At 41.5% G+C, this 26,476-nt stretch overlaps 1 protein-coding gene across 1 annotated transcript; it reads right to left on the minus strand.

Annotated features, from left to right (window-relative positions):
• Positions 1-13,150: 13,150 nt before the first annotated feature.
• prl2 (prolactin 2) lies at positions 13,151-21,605 on the minus strand. Its single transcript, XM_060903606.1, has 5 exons — positions 21,584-21,605; positions 21,001-21,176; positions 20,015-20,122; positions 19,679-19,858; positions 13,151-13,336 (listed from the first exon to the last, which is right to left on the minus strand). The coding sequence occupies exons 1-5, from the start codon at positions 21,603-21,605 to the stop codon at positions 13,151-13,153; spliced, it is 672 nt and encodes a 223-aa protein (XP_060759589.1).
• Positions 21,606-26,476: the final 4,871 nt, after the last annotated feature.

Raw genomic sequence — 26,476 nt, forward strand, 5'->3', positions numbered from 1 at the left:
TTTATTTACAGAGTAATGTACAGAGACATCAATGAGAAGAAACGTTTATATGAAAAGAAAGTCAGACAGCACTTTGGCACACAACTACACTTTCTCGACATCCGCTGGGGACTGATCATGCTTCCGTGTTCCTCGCCGACGCTAAAGTACAGAGCCCACCCTCCTCATGTCTTTCAAACACTACCTCCAATAATCCTTCATCAGCCCGGCTTCTTGTCCCTCCCACTGTCTCGTTTAGTCCCAGAGAAGCCCAGCTTCCCTGGAAGTGACGATTTTGTCGATTTTAACCAATAACAACTAGCCGAAATTGGCTGTTCAGAGCCCTCTCATAGACTGCAACGGATACCCGGCTGCCAGCCATAGAGCCCATTGAAATAAGAAAGGTTACAGCCAGTGTTGCCAGATTGGGCGGTTTTAAGTGCATTTTGGCGGGTTTTGAACATATTTTGGCTGGAAAACGTCAGCAGTATCTGGCAACGCTGGTTACAGCCTGGCAGCAACGGTGATTCTCGTAGTGAACTGCAAGTTCATCAGACATCACTCAAATAAGTTACAGGATAGTTATGAACGTAAATACAATCTTGGGCATATATTATGTTATGCAAGTTATTGTTTTAATGAGAATTCAACGTCGTAGATGCCGCAGTTTGGGGAGAGAATTTTAGGGGAAGCTCGGCTTCCCTTGTTGTCTCTGAGAAATCGCCCCTGGTCCATATATTTTCAATAGGGTTGAAGTCAAGACTTGTTTTAAGCTTAATGTTAGCCTGCTTTGTCCTCCACAACCAGCTCTGATGTGTGTTTGGGTTCATTGTCCTGTTGTAACTCCCAAGTCCCAAGTTGTGTTCAAGTTTCTGATGGTTTATGCTGAAGAATTCTAAGGTAGTCCTCCTTTTTCATGAATCCATCCACTTTGTGCAATGAATCAGTTCCACTGGCAGCAAAACAGCCCCAGAGTATGATGATCCTACCACCACCACCACCAGTTGGTACAGTATCCCTCTGTACATGGTGGTCATTGTGGCCAAACAACTCAATCTTTGTTTCATCTGACCATACAGCTTTCCTCCAGAAGGCTTTTTTCTTTGTCCATGTGGTCAGCTTCAAACTTTAGTTAAGCTTGAAGGTGTAAATTTTGGAGCAGGGGGTTGTTTCTTAGATAGCAGCCTCTTAGTTCATTCTTGAAGCAAAGTGGCTTGGCAAAGTGACTACACCTCACAATAACTTGCATACAATTGTTTGAACTGATCTTGGAATTTGCAGTTGTTTAGAAATGGCTGCAAGAGACATCCCGGAGTTGTGTTCATCTGCGATCCTCTTTCTCAGATCTGCACTGAGCTCCTTGGACTTTCCCATTATATGGCGTGTTGGTCAATCCAATGAGTGCTGTTAAAAAACCCTTTTTATGAAGGCACAGAGAAGCTACCAGCTGTAGTCAATCATGATCACTCACAGAAAGTTAAGAGACCTCGGCCTTGGCAAGATAAGAGACATTTTGGAAGTTTCAGCACCTCTGAATTAATAATCTAAGTGAGCATATGTAAATTTTTGACCAGGTATATATAATTTTGACCCTGTGTTGACTTCAGAAAACCCAAAGAAAATTAAAACTTGTGCACCTGTCAATAAATCCATTGAGAATGACAACACTAGCCAGACTACAAACATGGACACTCAGAACTACAATTCCCAGAAAGCACAGTGCCCCCTGTCACTGGCTTATTGATGTCAGCTGTCGTTCATTCACTAACTCATCAGTCACGCTACTTAAGCCTCTCACTCACACAACCTTCAGTGTGAAGTATTGTTCTGTGTTTCTCCAGTCTATAACAAGCCTTTCATTCTCTGCCTGCCTCTTGTATTTCTGACCCTCACTTTATCTCTTTGTTTATGTTACCTGTCTTGCCTCTATTGCCCTGTTTACTGATCGACCGACCCTTGCCTGCTCTCTGACTACGCTTCCTGTCTTATGATTTGGCTTTGTTTCCAGTTTGTGCCCCACTTTCCTCTGCACATAGACTGCACTCTGACAGGATACTTCGCCTATCATGGATGTAACAGAAAAGGCTAAGCAAACTGCGTTGAACGCTCAAGGACGGCTTCTAGGAGAACATCAATGGGTGCTTGCAGACCTCAACACCCGAATGGCGCAACTCACAATTGTGATGTCGCAGATCTTCCTAATGCATCCTGAGTCTTCTCTCAGTCCTGCATTGCAACTCCCCATTCCGGAGAAATATGCTGGGAATGCTCTCGCTTGTAACGGATTCTGACTTCAGTGCTCCATGTACTTCTCCACTATGCCTAATCTCTCCGATGAACACAAAATCACTAAATTTCTGTCATTTCTCACTGGCAAAGCATTACGATGGGCGAACGCCATTTGGAAAAATGGTGGTGAGCACAACTTTGTATGAACATTTCCTCACATTGTTTCTAGAAAGTGTTTGACCATGAGCCCAAGGGAATTGAAGTCAGTGAAAGTTTGCTCACAATATCGCAGGGATCCAGAGGAGTCGCTGAATATGCCCTGGACTTCAGAACGCTAGCGACAGCCAGCAGATGGAATGATCCAGCATTGAAAGCTATATTTCGCCAAGGTTTTTGTCCAGAGATTCTCAGTGAACTGGCATGTAGAGATGAGCAACTCACGCTGGACTCCCTCATTAACCTAGCAATACGACTAGATAATTTATTGACCCACCGACCCTTGACAAAGGAAAGCTCCAAACCTGTTCAACCCTCTGAGGACACCACACCCATGGAGGTTTCCCATACCTGTTTGAAATGTGCTGAGCGTGAACGACAGAGGAGGGAGGGTCTGCGCTTCTACTGTGGGAGTTCTGAGCATCATACTAGCCAGTGTCCTATCCGTCCATCCTGCGCTAGCCCAGCTGAAAGCCCAGCTCACGCGGTAAGTCCAGTGAGAAAATTCAATACAAAATCCTTTAAAGTTCCAATGTTGTTAAAATTGGCATCCTCCACACGTTCTGTCTGCTTTTGTCAACTCGGGGGCAGAGGGGAACTTCATTAACAGCATGATTGTCCAGAAGTTTGACCTGCTACAACCCCTCTACAAAGCTCACTCAGCATCAGAACCATCGATGGGGGACCAATAGGTGATGATCTACTCGCACTGCTCCCGTTCATATTCAGGTGGGAGCACTTCACTTGGAACTCATCTCCTTCTATGTGACCACAACCGTTAACCACAATATCATTCTTGGTTACCCCTGGCTACAGCTTCACAATCCACTTATCTCTTGGCAGAATAAAGAAATTCTCCAGTGGTCACCCACCTGCTTTCAGAATTGTCTCTCATTTCCCCAAATCAATCTCTCCTCCACCTCAGTAGAGAGTCCACAGCCGGATTCCATGGAGAGTGTTCCTTAGTGCTATCTGGACTTGAAAGAAGTTTTAGCAAGGGGAAGGCCTGCAGGCTACCACTGCACCGACCTTATGGCTGCTCCATCAATCTACTGCCAGGCATGTCATCTCCATGTGGTTGCATCTATCCCCTTTCTCAGAAGGAACACTTTGCCATAAAGGAATATATCCAAGAGGCCCTCAAACAGGGTTACATCCATCCTTCAATATAGACTATAGAGGATTGAACCAGGGGTGGCACGGTGGTGTAGTGGTTAGCGCTGTCACCTCACAGCAAGAAGGTCCTGGGTTCGAGCCCCGGGGCCGGCGAGGGCCTTTCTGTGTGGAGTTTGCATGTTCTCCCCGTGTCCACGTGGGTTTCCTCCGGGTGCTCCGGTTTCCCCCACAGTCCAAAGACATGCAGGTTAGGTTAACTGGTGACTCTAAATTGACCGTAGGTATGAATGTGAGTGTGAATGGTTGTCTGTGTCAGCCCTGTGATGACCTGGCGACTTGTCCAGGGTGTACCCCGCCTTTCGCCCGTAGTCAGCTGGGATAGGCTCCAGCTTGCCTGCGACCCTGTAGAAGGATAAAGCGGCTAGAGATGATGAGATGAGATGAGGATTGAACCAAGTCTCTGTCAAGTATCCCTATCCTCTTGTTCCCTCAGCTCTAGAACAGCTCCGATCTGCCAAAATATTCTCTAAACTTGACCTACGTAGTGCCTACAATGTCATCGGAATAAAGAAAGGTGATGAATGGAAGACCACCTTCAGCACAACCGCTGGCCATTTTGAGTACGGGGTAATGCCCTATAGCTTTTCTTCGGTGCCCAGTGTGTTCCAGTGTCTAATCGATGACATGCTAAGGGACATGCTAGGCAAGTTTGTTATTGCCTATATCAACAATATCCTAATCTACTCTCCTGATGAGAGAAGCCACCTGGAACATGTCTGAGCCGTCCTCCAGCGCCTGCTGGTTAACCATCTCTACATGAAGGCAGAGAAATGTGAATTCCATCAGAGTAGAATCTCCTTTTTGGGCTATATCATCAGTACAGAAGGAGTCAGTATGGATTCTCCCAAGGTATCTACCATCATGTCCTGGTCAGCACCCATGTCGGTAAAGGACCTTCAGCGTTCCTTAGGCTTTGCCAACTTTTATCACCGTTTCATTAGAGGCTTCAGCATGATTGCTGTTCCTCTAATGGCCCTACTCAAGAAGGGACCCAAACATCTTCAGTGGAACCCTTTGGCAGAAAAAGCATTCAACCAACTAAGTATGCCTTTACCTTTGCCCCAGTTCTACAGCATCCTGACCCAACCAAGCCATTCATGGTTGAGATCAAAGTGTCTGACACTGGAGTAGGAGGAATCTTGTCAATGCTTCGGTGAGAAACACAAGCTCCATCCAGTGGCTTTATTCTCAAAGAAACTCACCTCTGTGGAGAGGAATTATGACATTGGGAACAGAGAACTACTGGCCATCAAACTAGCCCTCGAGGAATGGAGACACTGGCTGGAGGGAGCCACGCATCCCTTTGTGATTCTTATCACAAGAACCTCGAATATCTTAAGAAGGCTAAGAGATTAAACCCACATCAAGCCAGATGGGCACTTTTCTTCACTCATTTTAATCTCACAATCTCGTTCTGCCCTGGCTCAAAGAACACCAAAGCAGATGCCCTATCCCGAACCTTCAACTCATGCCAAGATTCAGTCACTCACCCCCTTCTTCCATTCAATTGCTTTGTCCAATCCATTATTTGGGACCTGGACTATGAAATAAAGAACTCCTAACCACGGACAAGCCCCATCAACCTTCCGCCAGGCCTCCTTTATGTCCCAAAACATCTTAGAGGTCGACTCATCACTTGGGCTCACATGAACATTCTGGCAGCCAACGAACACATCAGATGCTCAAGAACAAGTACTGGTGGGAGAACATGCTCACAGAAATTAACCAGTTCATCACCTCCTGCTCTGAGTGTGCCCAAGCAAAGGTCCCAAGGACCCCTCCTGCCGGCAAACTGTGTCCGCTCCCGATACCTCAAAGACCCTGGTCCCACCTAGCCATTGACTTCATTACTGACCCCCCCCCCCCCCCCCCCCCCCCCAAGGTAACACCACCATCATGGTAACCATTGACAGATTCTCCAAGGCACTGAAACTCATCCCAATGCCCAGCACCCCCATGGCATTCCAAACAGCCAAACTGCTATTCCAACAGATATTCAGGTACTATGGCATCCCTGAGGACATAGTCAGTGACCAGGGCCCCCAGTTTATCTCACGTTTTTGGTCTTGCTGTATGGAACGATTGGTGTATCAGTAAGTCTCACGTGTGGCTATCATCCACAATCCAACGGTCAAGTGGAATGGGCCAACCAAGAAATTGGGTGTTTTTGAGAATCTTTTGTATGAGGAACCAGGGGAACTGGTCCCGTTTCCTTCCGTGGGCCGAGTATGCACAAAATTCACTCAAACACTCCGCGACTCAACTAACACGTTTTCAGTGCATACTTGGCTACCAGCCGCCCCTGTTTCCCTGGGATGACTCGCCAGCACAAGTACAAGCAGTGTAGGACTGGTTCTCTCGCAACCAAGCAATATGGGAGGAGGTACACCAATGTATAGAAACCATTAACGCGAAGTATAAAGAGCATGCAGACAAACACAGAGGTAACAACCCAGATTTCTCTCCCAGCAACATGGTATGGGTAACCACAAGGAACCTCAGGGAACCCAACACCTGTCGGAAACTTCAGCCACGTTACATCGGACCATTCAAGGTACTTTGGCGCATCAACGAGGTCTCATACAGATTAGAACTTCCCCTTCACAGCAGGATATTCCCCACATTTCATGTTTCCAGTTTGAAACCTGCCATTACAGGCCTTCTTGCTGAGAATGCCCCAGTCCAAGAACACCCAGCACTCAACCTAGAAGGTGAGCCCATCTATATCAGGTGAACAGAATACTTGATTCCAGACACAGAAAAGGTCAAATTGAATACCTGGTAGACTGGGAGGGCTATGGACCTGAGGAACAAAGCTGGGTGGGAGCTAAGGACATTCTAGACCTTTTGCTCAAACAGGAATTTCATGCTCAACATCCTGACAAACATGTCTTACTATTTGGCTTCGTTTCCAGTTTGCACCCCGCTCTCCCCTGCACATACATCCGTAAGTGCCTGCAATGACAATGTGTGAATAGTTTTATATATCAGCTGGTTTCAACTCTGGTCTTTACTTGAATAACTTTGTGTACTACACTGTAATATGTTTAGTGATATCAGTATGTATTCAGTTAGGGTTCGTAACCTCATAAAGGGTACTAGTTTGAACCTTCTCTGATACAGAAATGGATTTTTTCTATTAAAGCATCATCCATGTTGTTTTCAACACTTCCTTAGAGGTAGACTCATTTTCATGTTCATATAGTATGTTTAAACAGCTGTCTCAAATGATGCATATCCAATCAGTAGAGGAATGAAAATACTGGAGTAATTTTATTTTATTACTAAACATACGTATTAGTTTGGTATATATTGAAATTGAATACTTGTGCTTAATTGCATTTATGAGAGTTAAAAAAAAACAAAATATATATTTACTTCTTACAGTTTTAGATTTATTTACAAGATTTGAAGGTCCTGAAGAAATAAAATGCAGTGTCTCCTTTGCCTCCCAAGGCAACATGAATGCCATCTAATTTGAAAAAGCATGTTCAGGTCATTTTTGCTAACTTTTTTGTTAGCAAGTCAAATTCTAGCTAATGGTAAATATTTGTTGTGGATGTATTCAGTAATCAAGTTAGTTTTTATCTAAAAACATGATATTACTTAATTAAATTTAAAACAATTACTTTCCTATGTTTAATATTTTTAGTACAATTCACTTGACTAAATTTTTTAGTAGCGCTGTAACGATACTCCGTGGAGCACCGAACTCTGCAGTTTAAACCTGCGGTTCGGAGCATGATATGACAGTGACTTTTTTTTGGCTCGGTTCGAAGTTTAGACATATTCCCGCCAGTTTACTATCCTTTCTTTTTATTGGCTAAATTGTTTACTGTAATCCAATCAGATCGGCTGTTACAGAAAATCAGTTGGTACTTTTTACAAAATGGCTGATACTCCTGATAGTAACGAATCTGAATCAGCGATAAAGATTAAAGAGGCCCCAGCAAAATTCAGATTGCAAGTTTGGAAGTATGGCTTTCGAGAAGATGCAGGCACCAAACAGCAAACGATTTGCAAACTGTGTTACTCAGCTGTTAGCTATAAAGCTGGAAATATGTCGAATATGGCGACACATTTAAAGCGGAAACACAATATAACAACAGACAAAAAGAAAGTTGCGTCCATTAGCGACTCCGCATTTCAGAAAAGTACAGGGTCTTCAGGCAGTGCAAGTATTGGTAAGCAGCATCAAAAAAAAAAAAAAAATTGAGGATCTGTTTTCTCATTCATCAAGTGTGGGACCAACAAGCCAGAAGGCAACAGCTCTGACTAGAGCCATTGGCTTTTATATTGCATGTGATCTTAGACCATACTCTGTGGTAGAAAACACAGGTTTCTAGTATTTGCTACATGTGGCAGAGCCAAATACAAGATACCTAGCAGACCATACTTTTCTGAAACTGTAGTTCCAAGTTTATACAAGAAACTGCGTGCACGTGTTGAACAAGATTTGAAAGAAGCAACATCAGTAGCTCTTACCACTGATTCATGGACTTCGAGGGCAGTTGAAAGTTATGTGACAATAACAGCACACTTTGTTGCTAATGACTGGTCTATAAACAATATAACACTTCAAACAAGGCCTTTGAATGAAAGTCACTCTTGGCCAATGCGCTGTTGGAATGCATTGATGAGTGGAAGCTGAGACAAGGAGACTTTGGACCTTCTGTTACCACAGATAATGCCAGTAACATTGTGAAAGCAGTGAAAGAGGCTAACTTATCACCACATATTGGATGTTTTGCCCATACCGTAAATCTTTGTGTTCAAAGAGGGCTGAAGGTGTCCCTGTTGGACCGACTTTTGGGAAGAATAAGAAGAGTTGTCGCATTTTTTTTTCACAAAAGCACTACAGCAACATGTATCATGAAGTCTAATCAAAAGAAACTTGAGTTGAAAGAGGAGAAACTGCTCAGTGATGTCCAAACCAGATGGAATTCTTCCTATGACATGGTTTCCCATTACATAGAACAACAGCCAGCTATCCTCTCTACACTTTCATCACAGCAAGTAAAAAAAGAATGTCAAGGACATTGTCACTTTGTCCAGTGATGATGTTAGAAATGCAGAAGAAATAGTTGAAGTGCTGAAGCCATTTAAAACTGTGACAAATATAATGTGTGCTACAAAACACCCGACTGTCTCATTTATTCATCCACTGAAGGACCAGTTGATGTCCCACCTTGAGATAAAGGACAGTGACTCAGTTCTGGTGAGCAATGCCAAGACTGCCATGGCCAATGATCTCAGACCAAGGTACATTTTAAGAGGCGCAAAGACTAAATCTGTAACATATATTTTTATTAGTCCTATATTTTGAGAAAAAATATTGACATCAATTATGAATATGTTTATAAAAGGATTAAAAGATTTAAGAAAAAAAATCAGAATGTCAAATAAACAATAAAATTTATGAAAAATTAAATTCCAGGTACAGTGATTCAGATGTTCAAGACTTTCTGTTGCTGTCCAGTGCCATCGATCCAAGACTCAAGTCACTCCCACACTTGACAGACAGCCAACAGCAAGAAGTGTTTGATAATCTGTATCAGAAGACCTTATTTATGCATGGTGAAAAGGTATGAATGTGAAAATTCCATTTAAAATAGAGGAAAATTCTTCAGAAAATTTGCAGTGTATAAAATATTTTTTTCTATGCCAGAAATGAGTGCTTAGAAGGGGGGGGGGGATTCTTAAAGAAATGATTAATCTAGACAGCAGTTATAATCAGGCTTTTCAGCTTAAGTACTTAAATTCTGTGATTGATTCTTGTGAAATATTTATAAAACAAGTTCACTTTTTGCAACCAGGCTAGACTTAAGAAGGAAAGGTCTGCTGCATCAGCAACAGTAGATGAGCCATCAACATCATCAGAGCCTCCACTTCCTGCGCTTGAAGTTGAACTGGATGTTGTAATCTCTGACCAAAAACTTTCTGGGCCTGAATCCAAAAAGAGGAAGTGTGCCTTGGATGACTTATTTGGAGATGTCTTCGTAACCAAAGTACAGTAGAGGCAGGAAAAGGTCTCAAAGAACGTGCACAGCTGGAGTTGAAAAATTACAGGGCTGAACCAGTCTTGTCTCTTAACTCATGCCCATTGCTTTGGTGGCAGGAACACAAAGACAAATATCTGTTACTAGCAATCGTTACCAAGTTTGTGTTAGCTATACCAGCCACCTCAGTTTCAAGTGAGCATGTATTTTCTACAGCTGGTGACATAGTTACAGCACAAAGGGCTTCACTGAACAGTGCTAATGTTGATATGCTTGTGTTCCTCAAGAAAAATGTTACAATTCAGGATGTTACATCTGCATAGTATCATAAGACTTAATTAAGATGATTATGATCTCATACATAAGACATTCCACAGAGATTTCTGGACACCATTCTTGCATAAATACAACAATTTGGTATTAAGGTGCCATAGTTTTGTTGTTTAAGGGTTTTCACGAAAAAATTATCATTATGGGCGGCACGGTGGTGTAGTGGTTAGCGCTGTTGCCTCACAGCAAGAAGGTCCGGGTTCAAGCCCCGTGGCCGGCGAAGGGCCTTTCTGTGCGGAGTTTGCATGTTCTGTCCGCGTGGGTGCTCTGGTTTCCCCCACAGTCCAAAGACATGCAGGTTAGGTTAACTGGTGACTCTAAATTGACCGTAGGTGTGAATGTGAGTGTGAATGGTTGTCTGTGTCTATGTGTCAGCCCTGTGATGACCTGGCGACTTGTCCAGGGTGTACCCTGCCTTTCGCCCGTAGTCAGCTGGGATAGGCTCCAGCTTGCCTGCGACCCTGTAGAACAGGATAAAGCAGCTAGAGATAATGAGATGAGAAATTATCATTATATTTGTTTTGTTCATTTCACCACTGAGATATCTGTTATAAATGTTATTTTTTTGCACCATTTTAAGTTTTATTGAGCAGATACCATATTGGCGTGTTAGGTTTATCTCAGAATTTCAGTAATGCAGCTGTCTGTTAGAACAGAAACTCATTTATGTCTCACATTGTCTAGTCAGTAATTGTATGATTGTTTTTTATGGTTAAGCATAAGAAGCAGTATTATACTTCAGGTAGAAGTTTTTTTGAGATGTTTTTATTGTTAACTATTGTTTAAGACTTAACTTAAATATTTTTATTTAAAATTACATTCAACTTTTTGTGCAATGTCACTTTTCATAATATCATATTGTAAATAATTGTATCGTGTTGAGAAAGTACAATACGTATTGTGAGAGAGGCGTATTGTTACAGCTCTAATTTTTAGTGGGATGTTTTTGACACGTTATCTGTAGTTTAATTTACTATAAGTATAAGTTCTCTCCCTGGGTATGTATTTTCTTCGACTACATCATCTTACAGTTTGCTTTCCCTTTTGGCTTCCCTGTACATGTGAGGCTGCATGTTAGAAATGTTAAAGGTTTACACAGAGCAGGTGAATAGTTTATGCAGTGCCTGAGGCTGTTACTGAACTGGGTTAAGCCTCGTGTCTCTCCTCGTCCATGGGGTCTTCTTTGCCATTTCATCCAAACAGTATAATCCACTGAACAATCAGAGTATAAAATAACCAAATCCTCCCTAGATTAATGTTAAGCTCAAAGTGTTAGATTATATTAATGTTAAATTAATCTTGCAAACTAACAGTAATTGACTAATTGACCGGTAGATGATACAGTAGCAGTCGTATTAATGAGTTCTTGTTAACAAACAAACAAAAAACACAATGAACAAATTTTCTGCTGAAGAATTGACCCTTTTTATTCAGATCTCTTCAGATGTCATAAATACATGTCTACTGCAGTATCATCTTCTCTATACTTTTTTTAACAGCTTCTTTGTCAATCTTCACCAGTGCTGAGAAATTAAATGTATGATGGAAGCAAACATGGACATAAACAGCGGAAGATCAAGTATACAGTTGTGGTCAGATGTCTACATACAGTGAAATGAATGTCATCTTGGATATGAATGTCATGGCAATATTTGGGCTTTCAGTAATTTCTTTGAACTGTTCTTTTTCTGTGGCAGAATGATTGTACAGCATACATCTTTAATTAAAAAAATAGAATTTGGTGCACAAGTTTCAATTTTCTTTGGGTTTTTTGTAATCAACACAGGGTCAAAAATATACATACAGCACACCTAATATTTGGGTAAAATGTCTCTTTGCAAGATTCAACTTGACCAAACATTTTTGTTTACAATGAACAAGCTTCTGGCAGAATTCTGGTTGGATATTTTATGACTATTCATGGTAGAATTGGTAGAGTTCAATTATTTTTTTTTTTCTTGGCATGGACTCGACTTATAAGCACGGTCCATATATTTTCAACAGGGTTGAAGTCAAGACTTGTTTTAAGCTTAATGTTAGCCTGCTTTATCCTCTACAACCAGCTCTGATGCATGTTTGGATTCATTGTCCTGTTTTAACTCCCAAGTCGTGTTCAAGTTTCTGATGGTTTATGCTGAAGAATTCTGAGGTAGTCCTCCTTCTTCATTATTCCATCCACTTTGTGCAATGAACCAGTTCCACTGGCAGCAAAACAGCCCCAGAACATGATGATCCTACCACCACCACCAGCTGGTACAGTGTCCCTCTGTACATGGAGGTCATTGTGGCCAAACAACTCAATCTTTGCCTCATCTGACCACATAGCTATCCTCCAGGAGGCTTTTTCTTTGTCCATGTGGTCAGCTTCAAACTTTAGTTAAGTTTGAAGCTGTCAATTTTGGAGCAGGGGGTTATTTCTTGTATAGCAGCCTCTTAGTCCATGGTGATGTAAAACTCACTGAACTGTAGACAGTGATCCATCAGTTTCCAGTTCAAGGCAAGGCTGTGCCATGGTGGTTCCCAGGTTATTTCTGACCATCCAAACCAATTTCCTTTCAGCTGAGGGTGACAGTTTGGGTTTTCTTGAAGCAAAGTGGCTTGGCAAAGTGACTAAACCACGCAATAACTTGCATACAATCATTTGAACTGATCGTGGATTTTGCAGTTGTTTAGAAATGGCTCCAAGAGACATTCTGGAGTTGTGTATATCTGCGATCCTCTTTCTTAGATCTGCACTGAGCTCCTTAGACTTTCCCATTGTATTGTGTGGTGGTCAATCCAAACAAACCCTTTTTATGAAAACACAGAGAAGCTACCAGCTGTAGTCAATCATGATCACTAACAGGAAGTTAAGAGGCCTTGGCAAGATAAGACATTTTGGAAGTTTCAGCACCTCTGAGTTAATCATCTAAATGAGTGTATGTAAATTTTTAACCCTGTTATGTTTAATTTTGACCCTGTGCTGATTTCAGAAAACCCAAAGAAAATTAAAACTTATGCACCAAATTCTAGGTTTTTTTTTTTAAATTAAAGATGTATGCTGTACAATCATTCTGCCACAGAAAAAGAACAGTTCAAAGAAATTACTGAAAGCCCAAATATTGCCATGACATTCATATCCAAGATGACATTCATGTCACTGTATGTAAACTTCTGACCACAACTGTATGTAAACTTCTGACCACAACTGTATGCAAGCCAGCAATGCAGGTGAGTGATGCTCAGCAGCCATGATCAGGTAGAATTCTGCATTTAAGGATCTTCAGGTAGTTCTGGACCTTGTCAGAATCACGGTGGAAACAATAGAGGAGCTCGTATTCACTCATGGCCTCTCCACTGGCAGGAAATAAGTCTTCAGGAGAGGTGAAGCCATTCATTGAGTTATTGATCATCCCCAGCAACTGCATCTGTGCATATGGTGAAAGTTTACAGATTAAACTTAGCAGGGAACACATATGATATGAACACAAAATGTGAAATCATATCTGCACTATTCATGTACACTAGCATTTGCAGTTTCGTTGACTCAGTTTTGTTAGATTACATATCACTGAAGTCATTAGAAAAGCAATGAATGCTAATGTCATCACCCTGGTATTATCAAGGAACACAAACTTTATACTGTTAATACGTTTGTTTTAGGGGCGGCATGGTGGTGTAGTGGTTAGCACTGTCGCCTCACAGCAAGAAGGTCCGGGTTCGAGCACCGTGGCCGGCGAGGGCCTTTCTGTGCGGAGTTTGCATGTTCTCCCCGTATCCACGTGGGTTTCCTCCGGGTGCTCCGGTTTCCCCCACAGTCCAAAGACATGCAGGTTAGGTTAACTGGTGACTCTAAATTGATCGTAGGTATGAGTGTGAATGGTTGTCTGTGTCTATGTGTCAGCCCTGTGATGACCTGGCAACTTGTCCAGGGTGTACCCCGCCTTTCGCTTGTAGTCAGCTGGGATAGGCTCCAGTTTGCCTGCGACCCTGTAGAAGGATAAAGCGGCTAGAGATAATGAGATGAGACATTTGTTTTAAACTTTCTTGCCTATTATAGTGAAAGCAGTAGTCTCTCAAGAAAGATTTTTTGGTTTGAATATTGGGAAAACCTTAAAGATGGACATATTTGAAGGGGACACATTACGAAAAACTCAATTTTTCAGTGCTTGTGCACAGACATTTGGACTGCCTACCAACCTATAAACTCTGAAATAAAACATCCCAGTCAGTTTCTTTTGGGTTGTCTATTTCAGAAAACCTGTGCTTCAACAAAGCATTCAGATTTGGCTCCTCTTTCTAAAACCAGATTATAAAATCAAAAAAATTTGGGATGCTATGGAAAATGCAAATTAAAAAAAAGCAGTGATTTCAAAATTTACTTTGACGTGTATTTCATTGCAGACAGAATGAACCCAAGATATTTCATGTTTGTCTGGTCAACTTCATTTCATTTGTTAATATGCATCCATTTCTGTGTTTCAGGCCTGTAACACATTCCAAAAAAAGTTAGGATGGGGGTAATTTAGGGCTAGTAATGAAGTGAAAACTGCCATGGTCCTGGGGGCCTCACCCCACCAGGACAAGGAACAGTGTAACCTTGTCGAGGTGTGGTAGCTTGTTCCCACTTGGTGTCTGCCTGGGTCTGGTGCATGGGAGACCTGTAGCCTTCGGGGGGCTTAAGACACCAGGAAAGTACTAATTAGCAGTTCTGCCTAGCACGTCAGCGTGCTATGAGGTGGGCAGTCTCCACCAGTTGACTAGCCATCGCAGGGCCAATAACCTGGCATGGTGACTCTACCCCCCAGTTGTTACACCAACCAGAAGAAATTGGACTGACCTTTCCTGGAATCGACCCTCGCCTGTCTCTGATCAATGCTGGATGGAAGAGACTCAGAGGGGCTCCACACACACGCTGGCTCAATGTCATAGCCAGAGACCTGGAAACCTGTGGCATGACCCTGTAATAAGCCCAACGCCTGGCAGAGGACCGAGTCGGATGGAGGAGTCTGACAAAACTGGTTGGCTCTACACACTCAGTGCAAGAGAATTAGGAAGGGAATGAGGTAAAACAATTAAATAATGATGTGATTTGAAACAGGTGATGTGATCAGGTAATTGTAATCATGATGTCGTATGGAATCAGTATCTAGGAAAGGCCTAGTCTTTGAAGAGCAAAGATGAGCCGGGTATCTCCATTTTGTCAACAAACGTGAGAAAATTATTGAAATGTTTAAAAACAATGTTCCTCAAAGAAAGACATGAGGGGATTTGGATATTTCACCCTCTATGATGTATAATGCCATTAAACAATTCAAGGAACCTGGAGGAATTTTGATATGTAAAGGGAAAGGGCACAAGCCTAAGCTGAACACCCATGATCTCTGATCCCTCAGACGGCACTGCGTCAAGAACCATCATTCATCTACAGCTGATATAACCACATGGGCTCGGGATTACTTTGGCAAACCTTTGTCAAGCACTACAATACAGAGTTACATCCACAAATACCAGTTAAAACTTTACTGTGCAAAAAAGGAAGCCTTATATTAACTGTGTCCAGAAGTGCTGTTGACTTCTCTGGGCTCAGAGGCATCTGGGATAGACCATCACACAGTGGAAATGTGTATTGTCATCAGACGAATCAGTATTCCAGGTCTTTTTTTGGAAGAAATGGACACCATGTGCTCTGGACCAACGACAAAAAGGACCATCCAGACTTTTACAAGCAACAAGTCCAAAAGCCAGGGTCTGTCATGGTATGGGGTGGTGTCAGTGCCTTTGGGAAAGATAACTTTCACCTCTGTGATGGAGCATTAATGCAGAAAAGTTCTTTGAGATTTTTGAGCAACATTTGTTGCCTTCAAGATGACCTCGTTTCCAGGGAGATTTCAACAAGACAATGTACAAAACAAACCACAATCCTGTCATTACAAAGGCATGGCTGTGGAAGAAGAGGGTGCCTGTCCCCTCTGTTCCCAATAGAGAATGTGTGGTGAATTTTTAAACGAAAAATATGACAACGACGACCCCATACTGTTGCACACCTTAAGACCTGTTTGCAGGAAGAATGGAACAAAATAACACCTAAAATGCTTCATCACTTCATGTTTTCAATTCCTAAACATCTTTTAAGTGTTGTGAGAAGGAATGTCAACATTATAAAAATGGTAAATGTTTTACCGTCCTAAATTTTTTTGAAATGTGTTGCAAGAATCAAAACTGAAATGCATTTATTTTGAAAAAACAAACAATAAAATTAATGAGGGACAGCACGGTGGTGTAGTGGTTAGCACTGTCGCCTCACAGCAAGAAGGTCCGGGTTCGAGCCCCGTGGCCGGCGAGGGCCTTTCTGTGCGGAGTTTGCATGTTGTCCGCGTGGGTTTCCTCTGGGTGCTCCGGTTTCCCCCACAGTCCAAAGACATGCAGGTTAGGTTAACTGGTGACTCTAAATTGACCGTAGGTGTGAGTGTGAATGGTTGTCTGTGTCTATGTGTCAGCCCTGTGATGACCTGGCGACTTGTCCAGGGTGTACCCCGCCTTTCGCCTGTAGTCAGCTGGGATAGGCTCCAGCTCGCCTGCGACCCTGTAGGACAGGATAAAGCGGCTAGAGATAATGAGATGAGATGAAAATTAATGAGGTAAAACATTAAACACTGTGCTGTTCTATTATTTTGATTGCAATACAGGTCAAAGATTATTTACAAATCATTGTTTTCAGTTTAATTTCAATTTCAACATACCATCCCAACTTCCCAACAAAGGGAGCTCATTAGAATTATACTACCCTCTCATCTGAGTATCTCCACTCATGGCTTGAGAACTGCCTTTGTGAATGAATATCCATGAGGAAAGTTCTACCCTATTGGCTGATGGGGGGGGGGGTGTTGGATGAGCTGGGGCTCATTATCATTTAAAGGAACAGACACTCAAATCAGCTGTTTTGATTGGGGTTGTTTAGACAGGGTGAGAAGGGAGCTGTGGTGGTTTATCCTTGTTGTATTTTGACCAAAGCATGACATAGACAATTCATTAAGGCTTCAGGGAACTGTGTCAACTTGTTGAAAAGAGGTATAAAATGTCACCTTTAAAGGTCTGATTCAAGTAACTAAAATCTGTCATGTTTGTATCAGGATATGTTACCAACAATAGCTACTTTGGCTCAGTTTTCAAATTCTCATCTCATCTCGTTATCTCTAGCCGCTTTATCCTGTTCTACACTGTGTGCACAATTATTAGGCAAGTTGTATTCCTGATGATTAATTTTATCGTTGAACAAATACAGTGCTCTCAGTCAATCCAAATTGTTAATAAACCTAAAACCAGAATGATTAACAAAGGAAAGGGGAGTTTAGGCCTTCTCAGGGGAATATACAAGCGTGCAGAATTATTAGGCAACATTTAGTGTGCAGAATTATTATGCAACTAAATGAAAAGCTTAAAGTTTCCCATCTCACTTGTTTATTTTAATTTTCAGTGTAACAAATAAACAACTCAGAATTAACAAATAAACACTTCTAGCATTTCAAAAATATTCAGTGACCAGTATAGCCACCCTTCTTTTCAATAACTGCCATGAGCCTTCCATCCAGTCTGTTAGTTTTTTGATTTGTTGACGATCAACTTTTTGTGCAGGAGCAACCATGGCCTCCCAAATGCTATTCAGAGTGGTGTATTGTCTTCCCTCGCTGTAAATCTCATGCTTAAGAAGGGGCCACAAGTACTCAATAGGGTTTAAGTCAGGTGAGGAAGGGGGCCATGTCATTACTTTGTCATCTTTAAGGCCTTTGTGGGCTCGCCAAGCAGTGGAGTACTTGGGTGCATGTGATGGTGCATTGTTCTGCATAACAATCATGGCCTTCTTGAATGATGCAGACTTCTTCCCATACCACTGCTTGAAGAATGTATCTTTTAGAAACTGGCAGTAGGTTTGGGAGTTGATGTTAAGTCCATCTTCAACCTGAAATGGTCAAACTAGCTCATCCTTAATAATAGCAGCCCATGCCATTACCCCTCCACCACCTTGCTGGTGTCTGAGTCAAAGTGCCCTGTGTCCATTAGTTATCCAGCTATGGGCCCATCCATCTGGTCTATCCAGAGTCACTCTCATTTCATCCGTCCATAAAACCTTTGGAAAATCTGTCTTCAGATATTTCTTGGCCCAATCTTGACATTTCAACTTGTGAGTCTTGTTTAGTGGTGGTCGTGTTTCAGCCTTCCTTACCTTGACCATGTCTCTGAGCACCGAACACCTTGTCCTTCTGGACACTCCAGGTCGGTTGCAGTTCTAGAATATTGTGGCACTGGAGGATAATGGGTTCCTGGTAGCTTCATGTTTAATCCTTCTCAAGTCTTTTGCGGTTAATTTGTGTCTTTTCTTCTCCACATATTTTTTGCGACCCTGTTGACTATTTGCAACAAAACGTTTGATTGTTTTGTGCTCACATTTCTATAGCTTAGCTATTTCAAGAGTGCTGCATCCCTCTGATAGGCATTTTACAATTTTTGTCTTTTCAGTGTCTGTTAAATCTCTTTTTTGGCCCATTTTGCCTGAGATAAAGAAGCTGCCTAATAATTATGCACACCTTAATATAGGGTATTAATGACTTTAGGTCACACCCTCCCTCATTACACAAATAAATACCACCTGAGAATGCTTAAATCCAATTAGCATTCAAGTGTATCTAGCTTGCGGTTGGAAAACATGCATAGAAATAATGGTAGGGTCAGAGTACTCACTTGCCTAATAATTGTGCACACAGTGTACAGGGTTGCAGGCAAGCTGGAGCCTATCCCAGCTGACTACGGGCGAAAGATGGGGTACACCCTGGACAAGTCGCCAGGTCATCACAGGGCTGACACATAGACACAGACAACCATTCACACTCACATTCACACCTACGGTCAATTTAGAGTCACCAGTTAACCTAACCTACATGTCTTTGGACTGTGGGGGAAACCGGAGCACCCGGAGGAAACCCACGCGGACACGGGGAGAACATGCAAACTCCACACAGAAAGGCCCTCGCCGGCCACGGGGCTTGAACCCGGACCTTCTTGCTGTGAGGCAACAGCGCTAACCACTACACCACCGTGCCGCCCAGTTTTCAAATTAATTTGATTTTATTTGTATAGACAAAGCAGCTTTCCATATGTTTCCTTAATGAGCAAGTCAGATAAAACAATGGCGAGGAAGAAACTCATTGAGGTGACATGAGGAAGAAACCCTGAGAGGAACGAGACATCTTCTGGGTGACACCTGATAGTGGGATTATAAATCATGACAGTATACAGTACATGCGTATAAGACTAAAGGCAAATAGTGCAATGTGTTAAAATAATGGTCAGTGAGAATATTCTAAGTAAGAGTCCTGAATCAATGCCTTCAGTAAAGAAAACAAGCCCCAGGAATAGCCTAGTCTATAACTGAACTCCAGGATGTCACTAATGTCAGTCATGCACAAGGTTGATTGTTTTTGCTATTCCTAATGATTCAATACATTACAGTAATACTTGTGTAATATTGTACAGAATGAATGTATATACATCCCTGATGCAAATTTGTGAATTCTGAGAAATAAAATGCTGTGCTACAGAAATCTACATAATGTGACAAATAGCAAACTAAAATGCCATTTTTAAATACCTGGAATGCCACTGTAAGCAATTATAATGTTTCTTACCTGTTGGTTCTAATCAATTTGCAATCAAGCAGGTTTCAATATTCTCCACTCGGATGTACACATTATTAGATGATGTAGGTCACATACCTTCTTCACAACTTTCTCCACTCCTTTCCAAAGCTCAAGAGCAATGTTACTCATCTCCAAAGCTTTACTGCTGATGAAACTGTCATAGTCTTGTTGGTGGGACATGATCTCATGCAGCAGGGACAGAGGGTACTTCCAGGCCATCAACAACTTGACAATGACCTCTGTTAACTCCTCATGCTGAGAGATAGAATCAATAGAGAGCTTAAAACATCTGGTATATAGAAAATAATAGACAGAACCAATATGAAGAGATGAGCAGAAAAGACTGATGGTGCAAAAACGACTGTTTTAGAGGTAGAAAAAATTGTGTGTGTGACAGATCAGTGAACTCACGGCCAGTGTCTGTGCAGCTTCCTTGTTATTAGGAGTTAGTATGCTGGATGTGTGACACTTGCGGTACATGCTACCAGTGAGGTTTTTGCCAGGCAGGAAGTAGCTCTCCTTCACAATGAAGGAAAAGTAAAAAGGAAAGTTACAGATTTACTGGATATTGTGAAACAATTTTTGGGCTAATATTTGCTATTGTTAAAACAAAACCATTTATGCTATAATATGGAACTTGCTGTATTGTTTGTACATAATAATAATAATAATAATAAATGCCAAAATAGTTTATATTCAGACAAGAGTATGATATTAAACCTTAATAATAATAATAATAATAATAATAATAATAATAATAATTATTATTATTATTATTAAGGTTTTATTTCATACTCTGGTTTGACTATCAACTATTTTGGCAGTACTTTCATTGATTGATTGATTGATTGATTCCTTGCTTGCTTGTTGAAAATAATTTTAAAAAGGAAGCAGATGGAATGTATGAATAATGTACAAATCTAATTTTTACCAAAACTTATATATCAACCAAATTCTTGTGAATTCATGTTTTGTTCACGATTCAGCAGTGTGTGTGTGTTATTAACCCATGAAATCTCTGTTTTTATCCAATTATAAAAATGGTCAAAAATAGTTAAACATAACATCTGTAATATTACTATGAATTTTAACACATCAATCATATTTCACATTAGAAAAATCATTTTAGTGTAACAGGACTGGGTCAATGAGGTGCAAGCAGAACATAAAGATTAACAAAAAAAAAACCTTCAGCTATAAGTAATATGACTAATATGTCATCATATCAGTGATTCATTTTAACAATGATCCTTTAACTTGATCCTTTTAACCTGCGTTTGAAGTGGCCCTTATTATTATGATCATTATTCAAGTCCTTATATTAACTACAGTCAGTATAGAGAAATCATATCTTTTTTTAAATAAAAATGTTAATATAAAGGTGGCAAACTACTTACAAGGTCTGAGTTCAGGTCGCTGGACAGCCCGTGCATCCTGGCTGAGTGTTGGATGACCCTGTCAAAGAGATTAGCCAGAGACAGGAGCTGGCAGGTGGTGTGTCCGTAGGCACAGATTGGCATGGTGCTCATGCAGGTACACAGATCCAGGCACAGAAATGCCACAAAGAGAACAGCTACAGAGAAAAGGATGAAGAATGGAAAGGAGAAAGATGACAGAAATATTGCTGAGTCCCTTTAGAAATGAGAGAAAGAAACAATTTGTTAGCATTTATATCTATTTATGTGTTCTATCAGAAGAGAAGGACAAATGAGACAAAAGTCAGAGGGGAAATGTCTTCTTGAGGTACCAGAAATCAATCCAAATTAGAGGCAGAGAGAGTTGAGATTAGGTTTTTAGGAAAAGCAACAAGGAAAACAATTAAAGAGAAAATGGGAATGGAAACGAATGAAAAAGGGAAATGAACATAAGAAAATGGTAGAGCTTAAAGAACTCAAAGGAAAACCACAGAGGTATACAAAGATGTAGAAGATAATAATTTGACAATAGTCTTCCAGTCAGTCAACATGTCCTTAGCAGTACCTTGCTTTTGGTTGCTCGACATGCTGAGATGTGTGTGGTTGTGGTGCAGCCAAGGGTTGATCTTATATTTAAGCAGTCAGAGCTTAAGGCAAATACAGGACACTCTGTCATATTGACGTAAGGGTGCGTGGAAACGTCATGCGTTCGTGATCGTCATAACCTGTTTCTTGAAGCGGTTTGTGACAAACAGCTTTTCCACACCTTTCAGCTTCATGCTTCATCATCATCATCATCAAACCCTCATATGATGCAGGAACGAGTTACGTGCTACCTTTTGCTTCACTGGAATATGTAGCATTTCTTTGGGATGACATCTGTTATAATCTGAGCTATCTGGTGGATATACTGTACCTTGTGGGTATATTTTGTGGACAGCACCTAAAAAATAGCTAGTAAAACTAGAGTTCCAGTTCCTGAAGGAAATACTTGTGCTTGCAAAATAACAACAGCAACAATTCAAAATAAATACAAAGTAAATGTTTAGAAAGTTTTTATATAAAAGATATTTAATGTAGTCACACAGAGAGAAAAAGGGAGGTAAGTTATGCCATATGTATGTAAGGTACTACCCTAGGGTCTGCTATGTTTCAGCAGTCAAATCTATATATGAATCTACAGAATCTACAGTGTTTGGCAGTTCTACATTCAAAGTTGAAGGAACAGTATGTAAACTTACTGGATTGCTCTGGAGGGATGGAGGGAAGAATGAAAGAATAGAAGTCTGAGATAGTAGTGAGATGAGTGTCATTAGTATGAAAAGCATTTAAGTGCTATACTTTTGCGGTTCAATCCATATAACAAGTTTCGTGACTCTACATGACTCTTAAAAGATGTACACTACCGTTCAAAAGTTTGGGGTCACCCAGACAATTTTGTGTTTTCCATGAAAAGTCACACTTTTATTTACCACCATAAGTTGTAAAATGAATAGAAAATATAGTCGAGACATTTTTCTGGCCATTTTGAGCATTTAATCAACCCCACAAATGTGATGCTCCAGAAACTCAATCTGCTCAAAGGAAGGTCAGTTTTATAGCTTCTCTAAAGAGCTAAACTGTTTTCAGCTGTGCTAACATGATTGTACAAGGGTTTTCTAATCATCCATTAGCCTTCTGAGGCAATGAGCAAACACATTGTACCATTAGAACACTGGAGTGATAGTTGCTGGAAATGGGCCTCTATACACCTATGGAGATATTGCACCAAAAACCAGACATTTGCAGCTAGAATAGTCATTTACCACATTAGCAATGTATAGAGTGTACTTCTGATTAGTTTAAAGTGATCTTCATTGAAAAGAACAGTGCTTTTCTTTCAAAAATAAGGAAAATTTCAAAGTGACCCAAACTTTTGAACGGTAGTGTAGGAGTAAAATCACTGAGTTCTAATGTGAGGATGGAGGGATGAATGATGAGCAAAGGAAAAGTTATGCTGTATTTATGTAAGGTGTGAAAACCTAATGACATTTACCAACTTTGGTGGTCCTCGCTTTTAATCTCTAGGAGTAGTTAGGCCTTGAAAAATGGAAGCCAGTGGGAGTAAATGAACCTAACCTGCATATCCTTGGACTGTGGAAGGAAACCCACACAGATACAGGGAGAACATACAAACTCTACACAGAAAGGCCCTCATCAGCCACTGGGTTTGAACCCAGAACCTTCTTGCTATGAAGCAACAGTGCTAACTACTACACCACCATGCCATAGGAGGAAATGTGAGGGATGAAAATGGAAAGCTGGAGTGATAGAGGGATAAAAAGACGAGGAAAGCTCTGTACTATTATAATACCTTTGTGACAAAGTTTGAATGAAGTTTCTATGTTAAGTGGTTCAAGCTTTGGGTGGCATGATGGTGTAGTAGGGTGGTGTAGTGGTCAAACAAAATGTTTGAATGCAATGTATGGGACCAGTGTCTTTTTTTTCCCCCCGCCAAAACATCCATCCATTATCTGTAGCCGCTTATCCTGTTCTACAGGGTCGCAGGCAAGCTGGAGCCTATCCCAGCTGACTCTGGGAAAGAGGCAGGATACACCCTGGACAAGTTGCCAGGTTATCGCAGGGCTAACAAAGAGACAAACAACCATTCACACCTACGGTCAATTTAGAGCCATAAATTAGCCTAACCTGCATGTCTTTGGACTGTGGGGGAAACCCATGCAGACACGGGGAGAATATGCAAACTCTACACAGAAAGGCCCTCACCAGCCACTGGGCTCAAACCCAGGACCTTCTTCCTGTGAGGTGACAGTGCTAACCACTACACCACCATGCTGCCCCCTGCCAAAACATACCTTCTGTTAATGTATGACCACTAACAATCAATTATTCCAACTCTAACCATACCGGTACATGTCCAGATCTTTAGGTGTCACATCTGTACCTGCTTGCACTCAAGATTCCACTTTCCAGGAATCACATAAATATGGCCACCATGGACTACAGTAACAATCCTGCACCTCACCATCTTCTTCTTTTCCCACATAGCCAGCAAGGGCACCACTGATGACATTTTAACAGTCCATCATTGGTGTGTCTAGGGCATTTTTAAAACTTGGTGGAGGAGCAATGGACAATTTAGAGTAGCCAGTTAGCCTAACTTCATGTCTTTGGACTGTGGGAGAAACCAGAGCACCTGGAGGAAACCCATGCAAACATGGGGAGAACATGCAAACTCCACACAGAAAGGTTCTCACTGGCCATGGAGTTCGGACCCGGAACCTTCTTGCTGTGAGGTGACAGTGCTAACCACTGCACCACCGTGCCGCCCACTCCCAGTCTCCGAGTTCTAATCACACTCCTGAACCCAGTCACTGCACAGTCACTCAGCCCCACTATTTAAGGACTTCACTCTCACAGTTCATTGTGAAGTAAATGCTCAGTGTATCCTTGCCTGACTTTACCAAGCTTTTGATAGTTGTGCTGATATTTTGGTTTTTGAATTTGTTTGTACTTCGGTGAAATGCATGTATTACTTTGGATTTTGCCTTTGCCTCTGATTTACCTGTCTGTGTCTTGCCTGACCTTAGCCTTTTTTTTCACTCTGCCTTTGCCTAACATTTTGTATTTGTTTTCCAGCTTTGACTTATTAAACTCTCTGCTGCTTTTACATCCATGTGTCACCTGCATTCCTGACATTAGGCAGTTTTTCTTTATGTATTTTTTTTTATATGAAATAGCCCTAGTAAGAGCAGCATGGAAATAGATGTTGGCATTGATATTTGACCCCTTGCCTGTTCAGGGTCACTGAGTAATTGGCTTTAGCCACCAACAGACGTAATTCCCTCAGACAGAATGTGAATTCCCAGGGGGGATAGAGAGAGAAAAGAAAGAAAGAAAGAAAGAAAATGAATGCTGGGTTGAAAGTGAAACTCGTACTGTACGTAAAATCATAACATGCATGAATTAGGTGGAATCTTTTTTTTTAATGGCATTTCAAAATTAAATACTGTCTGTTTTAATTTAACTACCTAATACTGACATACATCACCTTTCCTCACATGTACATCACCATGATACACATGCCTATCCACATCCCCACAACCTCCAAACACACACACACACACACACACACACAATAATGTTAACTAGACAGGGACACTCTAACGAGTGCAAACCCCGCCTTTTCCCTATTAAAATACATTGGGCGAAAATTTCGAAGTTCTGCCATGACCTTGACCTTTGACCTTTGACCTCCAAAATTTAATGGTTTCCTTCCTGGGTGATTGGCAACACATGTACAAAATTTGGTCCAAATCGATCTATTGGTTCTTGAGATAGCTTGCAGACACACAGACAGACAGACAGACAGACACACACACACACAGACTGACGCAGGTGAAAATAATAACCCCTCCGACTACTGTCGGCGGGGTTAATAATAATATATTTATTTTAAATTAAATTTCCTTGCTATTTTTTTATATTGGCATGAATATGTTCTCATAGCTGCACAAAGCTGCAATTAATAATCTTATGATCTCACCTGAAGTAGGTTATAGAGTTGAAGGAAGAGTCAGGATTTTCATCAGTATGAATACCGTTTGGTGATATTTTTGTCACCAGCACTTGAATCCATGAATGTGATTGCAAGTTGATCAGTAATAAGAGATTTTGTGGGTGCAGCTGAGTGAAGATACACTGAGATGGGGCATGGAGCAGTTGTTATGAGATCAGGCTGTCTTTTGTCACTGGGAAAAGCTCGAGTGTCATTTGTTTCGACTTTGTTAAATATTTATATTCATATGTTATTATGAAGTTTCGAATTATAGTGCATTCTACAGATGTGTTGTAAATCCTAGTGTAGCTGATATAATAATAATAATAATAATAATAATAATAATAATAATAATAATCTCATCTCATTATCTCTAGCCGCTTTATCCTGTTCTACAGGGTCGCAGGCAAGCTGGAGCCTATCCCAGCTGACTACGGGCGAAAGGCGGGGTACACCCTGGACAAGTCGTGAGGTCATCACAGGGCTGACACATAGACACAGACAATCATTCACATTCACACCTACGGTCAATTTAGAGTCACCAGTTAACCTAACCTGCATGTCTTTGGACTGTGGGGGAAACCGGAGCACCCGAAGGAAACCCACGCGGACACGGGGAGAACATGCAAACTCCACACAGAAAGGCCCTCGCCGGCCACGGGGCTCGAACCCGGACCTTCTTGCTGTGAGGCGGCAGCGCTAACCACTACACCACCGTGCCACCCTAATAATAATTATTGTTATTATTGGCAGCACGGTGGTGTAGTGGTTAGCGCTGTCGCCTCACAGCAAGAAGGTCCGGGTTCGAGTCCCGTGGCCGGCGAGGGCCTTTCTGTGCGGAGTTTGCATGTTCTCCCCGTGTCCGTGTGGGTTTCCTCCAGGTGCTCCGGTTTCCCCCAC

This window comes from Neoarius graeffei, chromosome 21 (genome assembly GCF_027579695.1).
Source record: "Neoarius graeffei isolate fNeoGra1 chromosome 21, fNeoGra1.pri, whole genome shotgun sequence".
Lineage (NCBI taxonomy): Eukaryota > Metazoa > Chordata > Actinopteri > Siluriformes > Ariidae > Neoarius > Neoarius graeffei.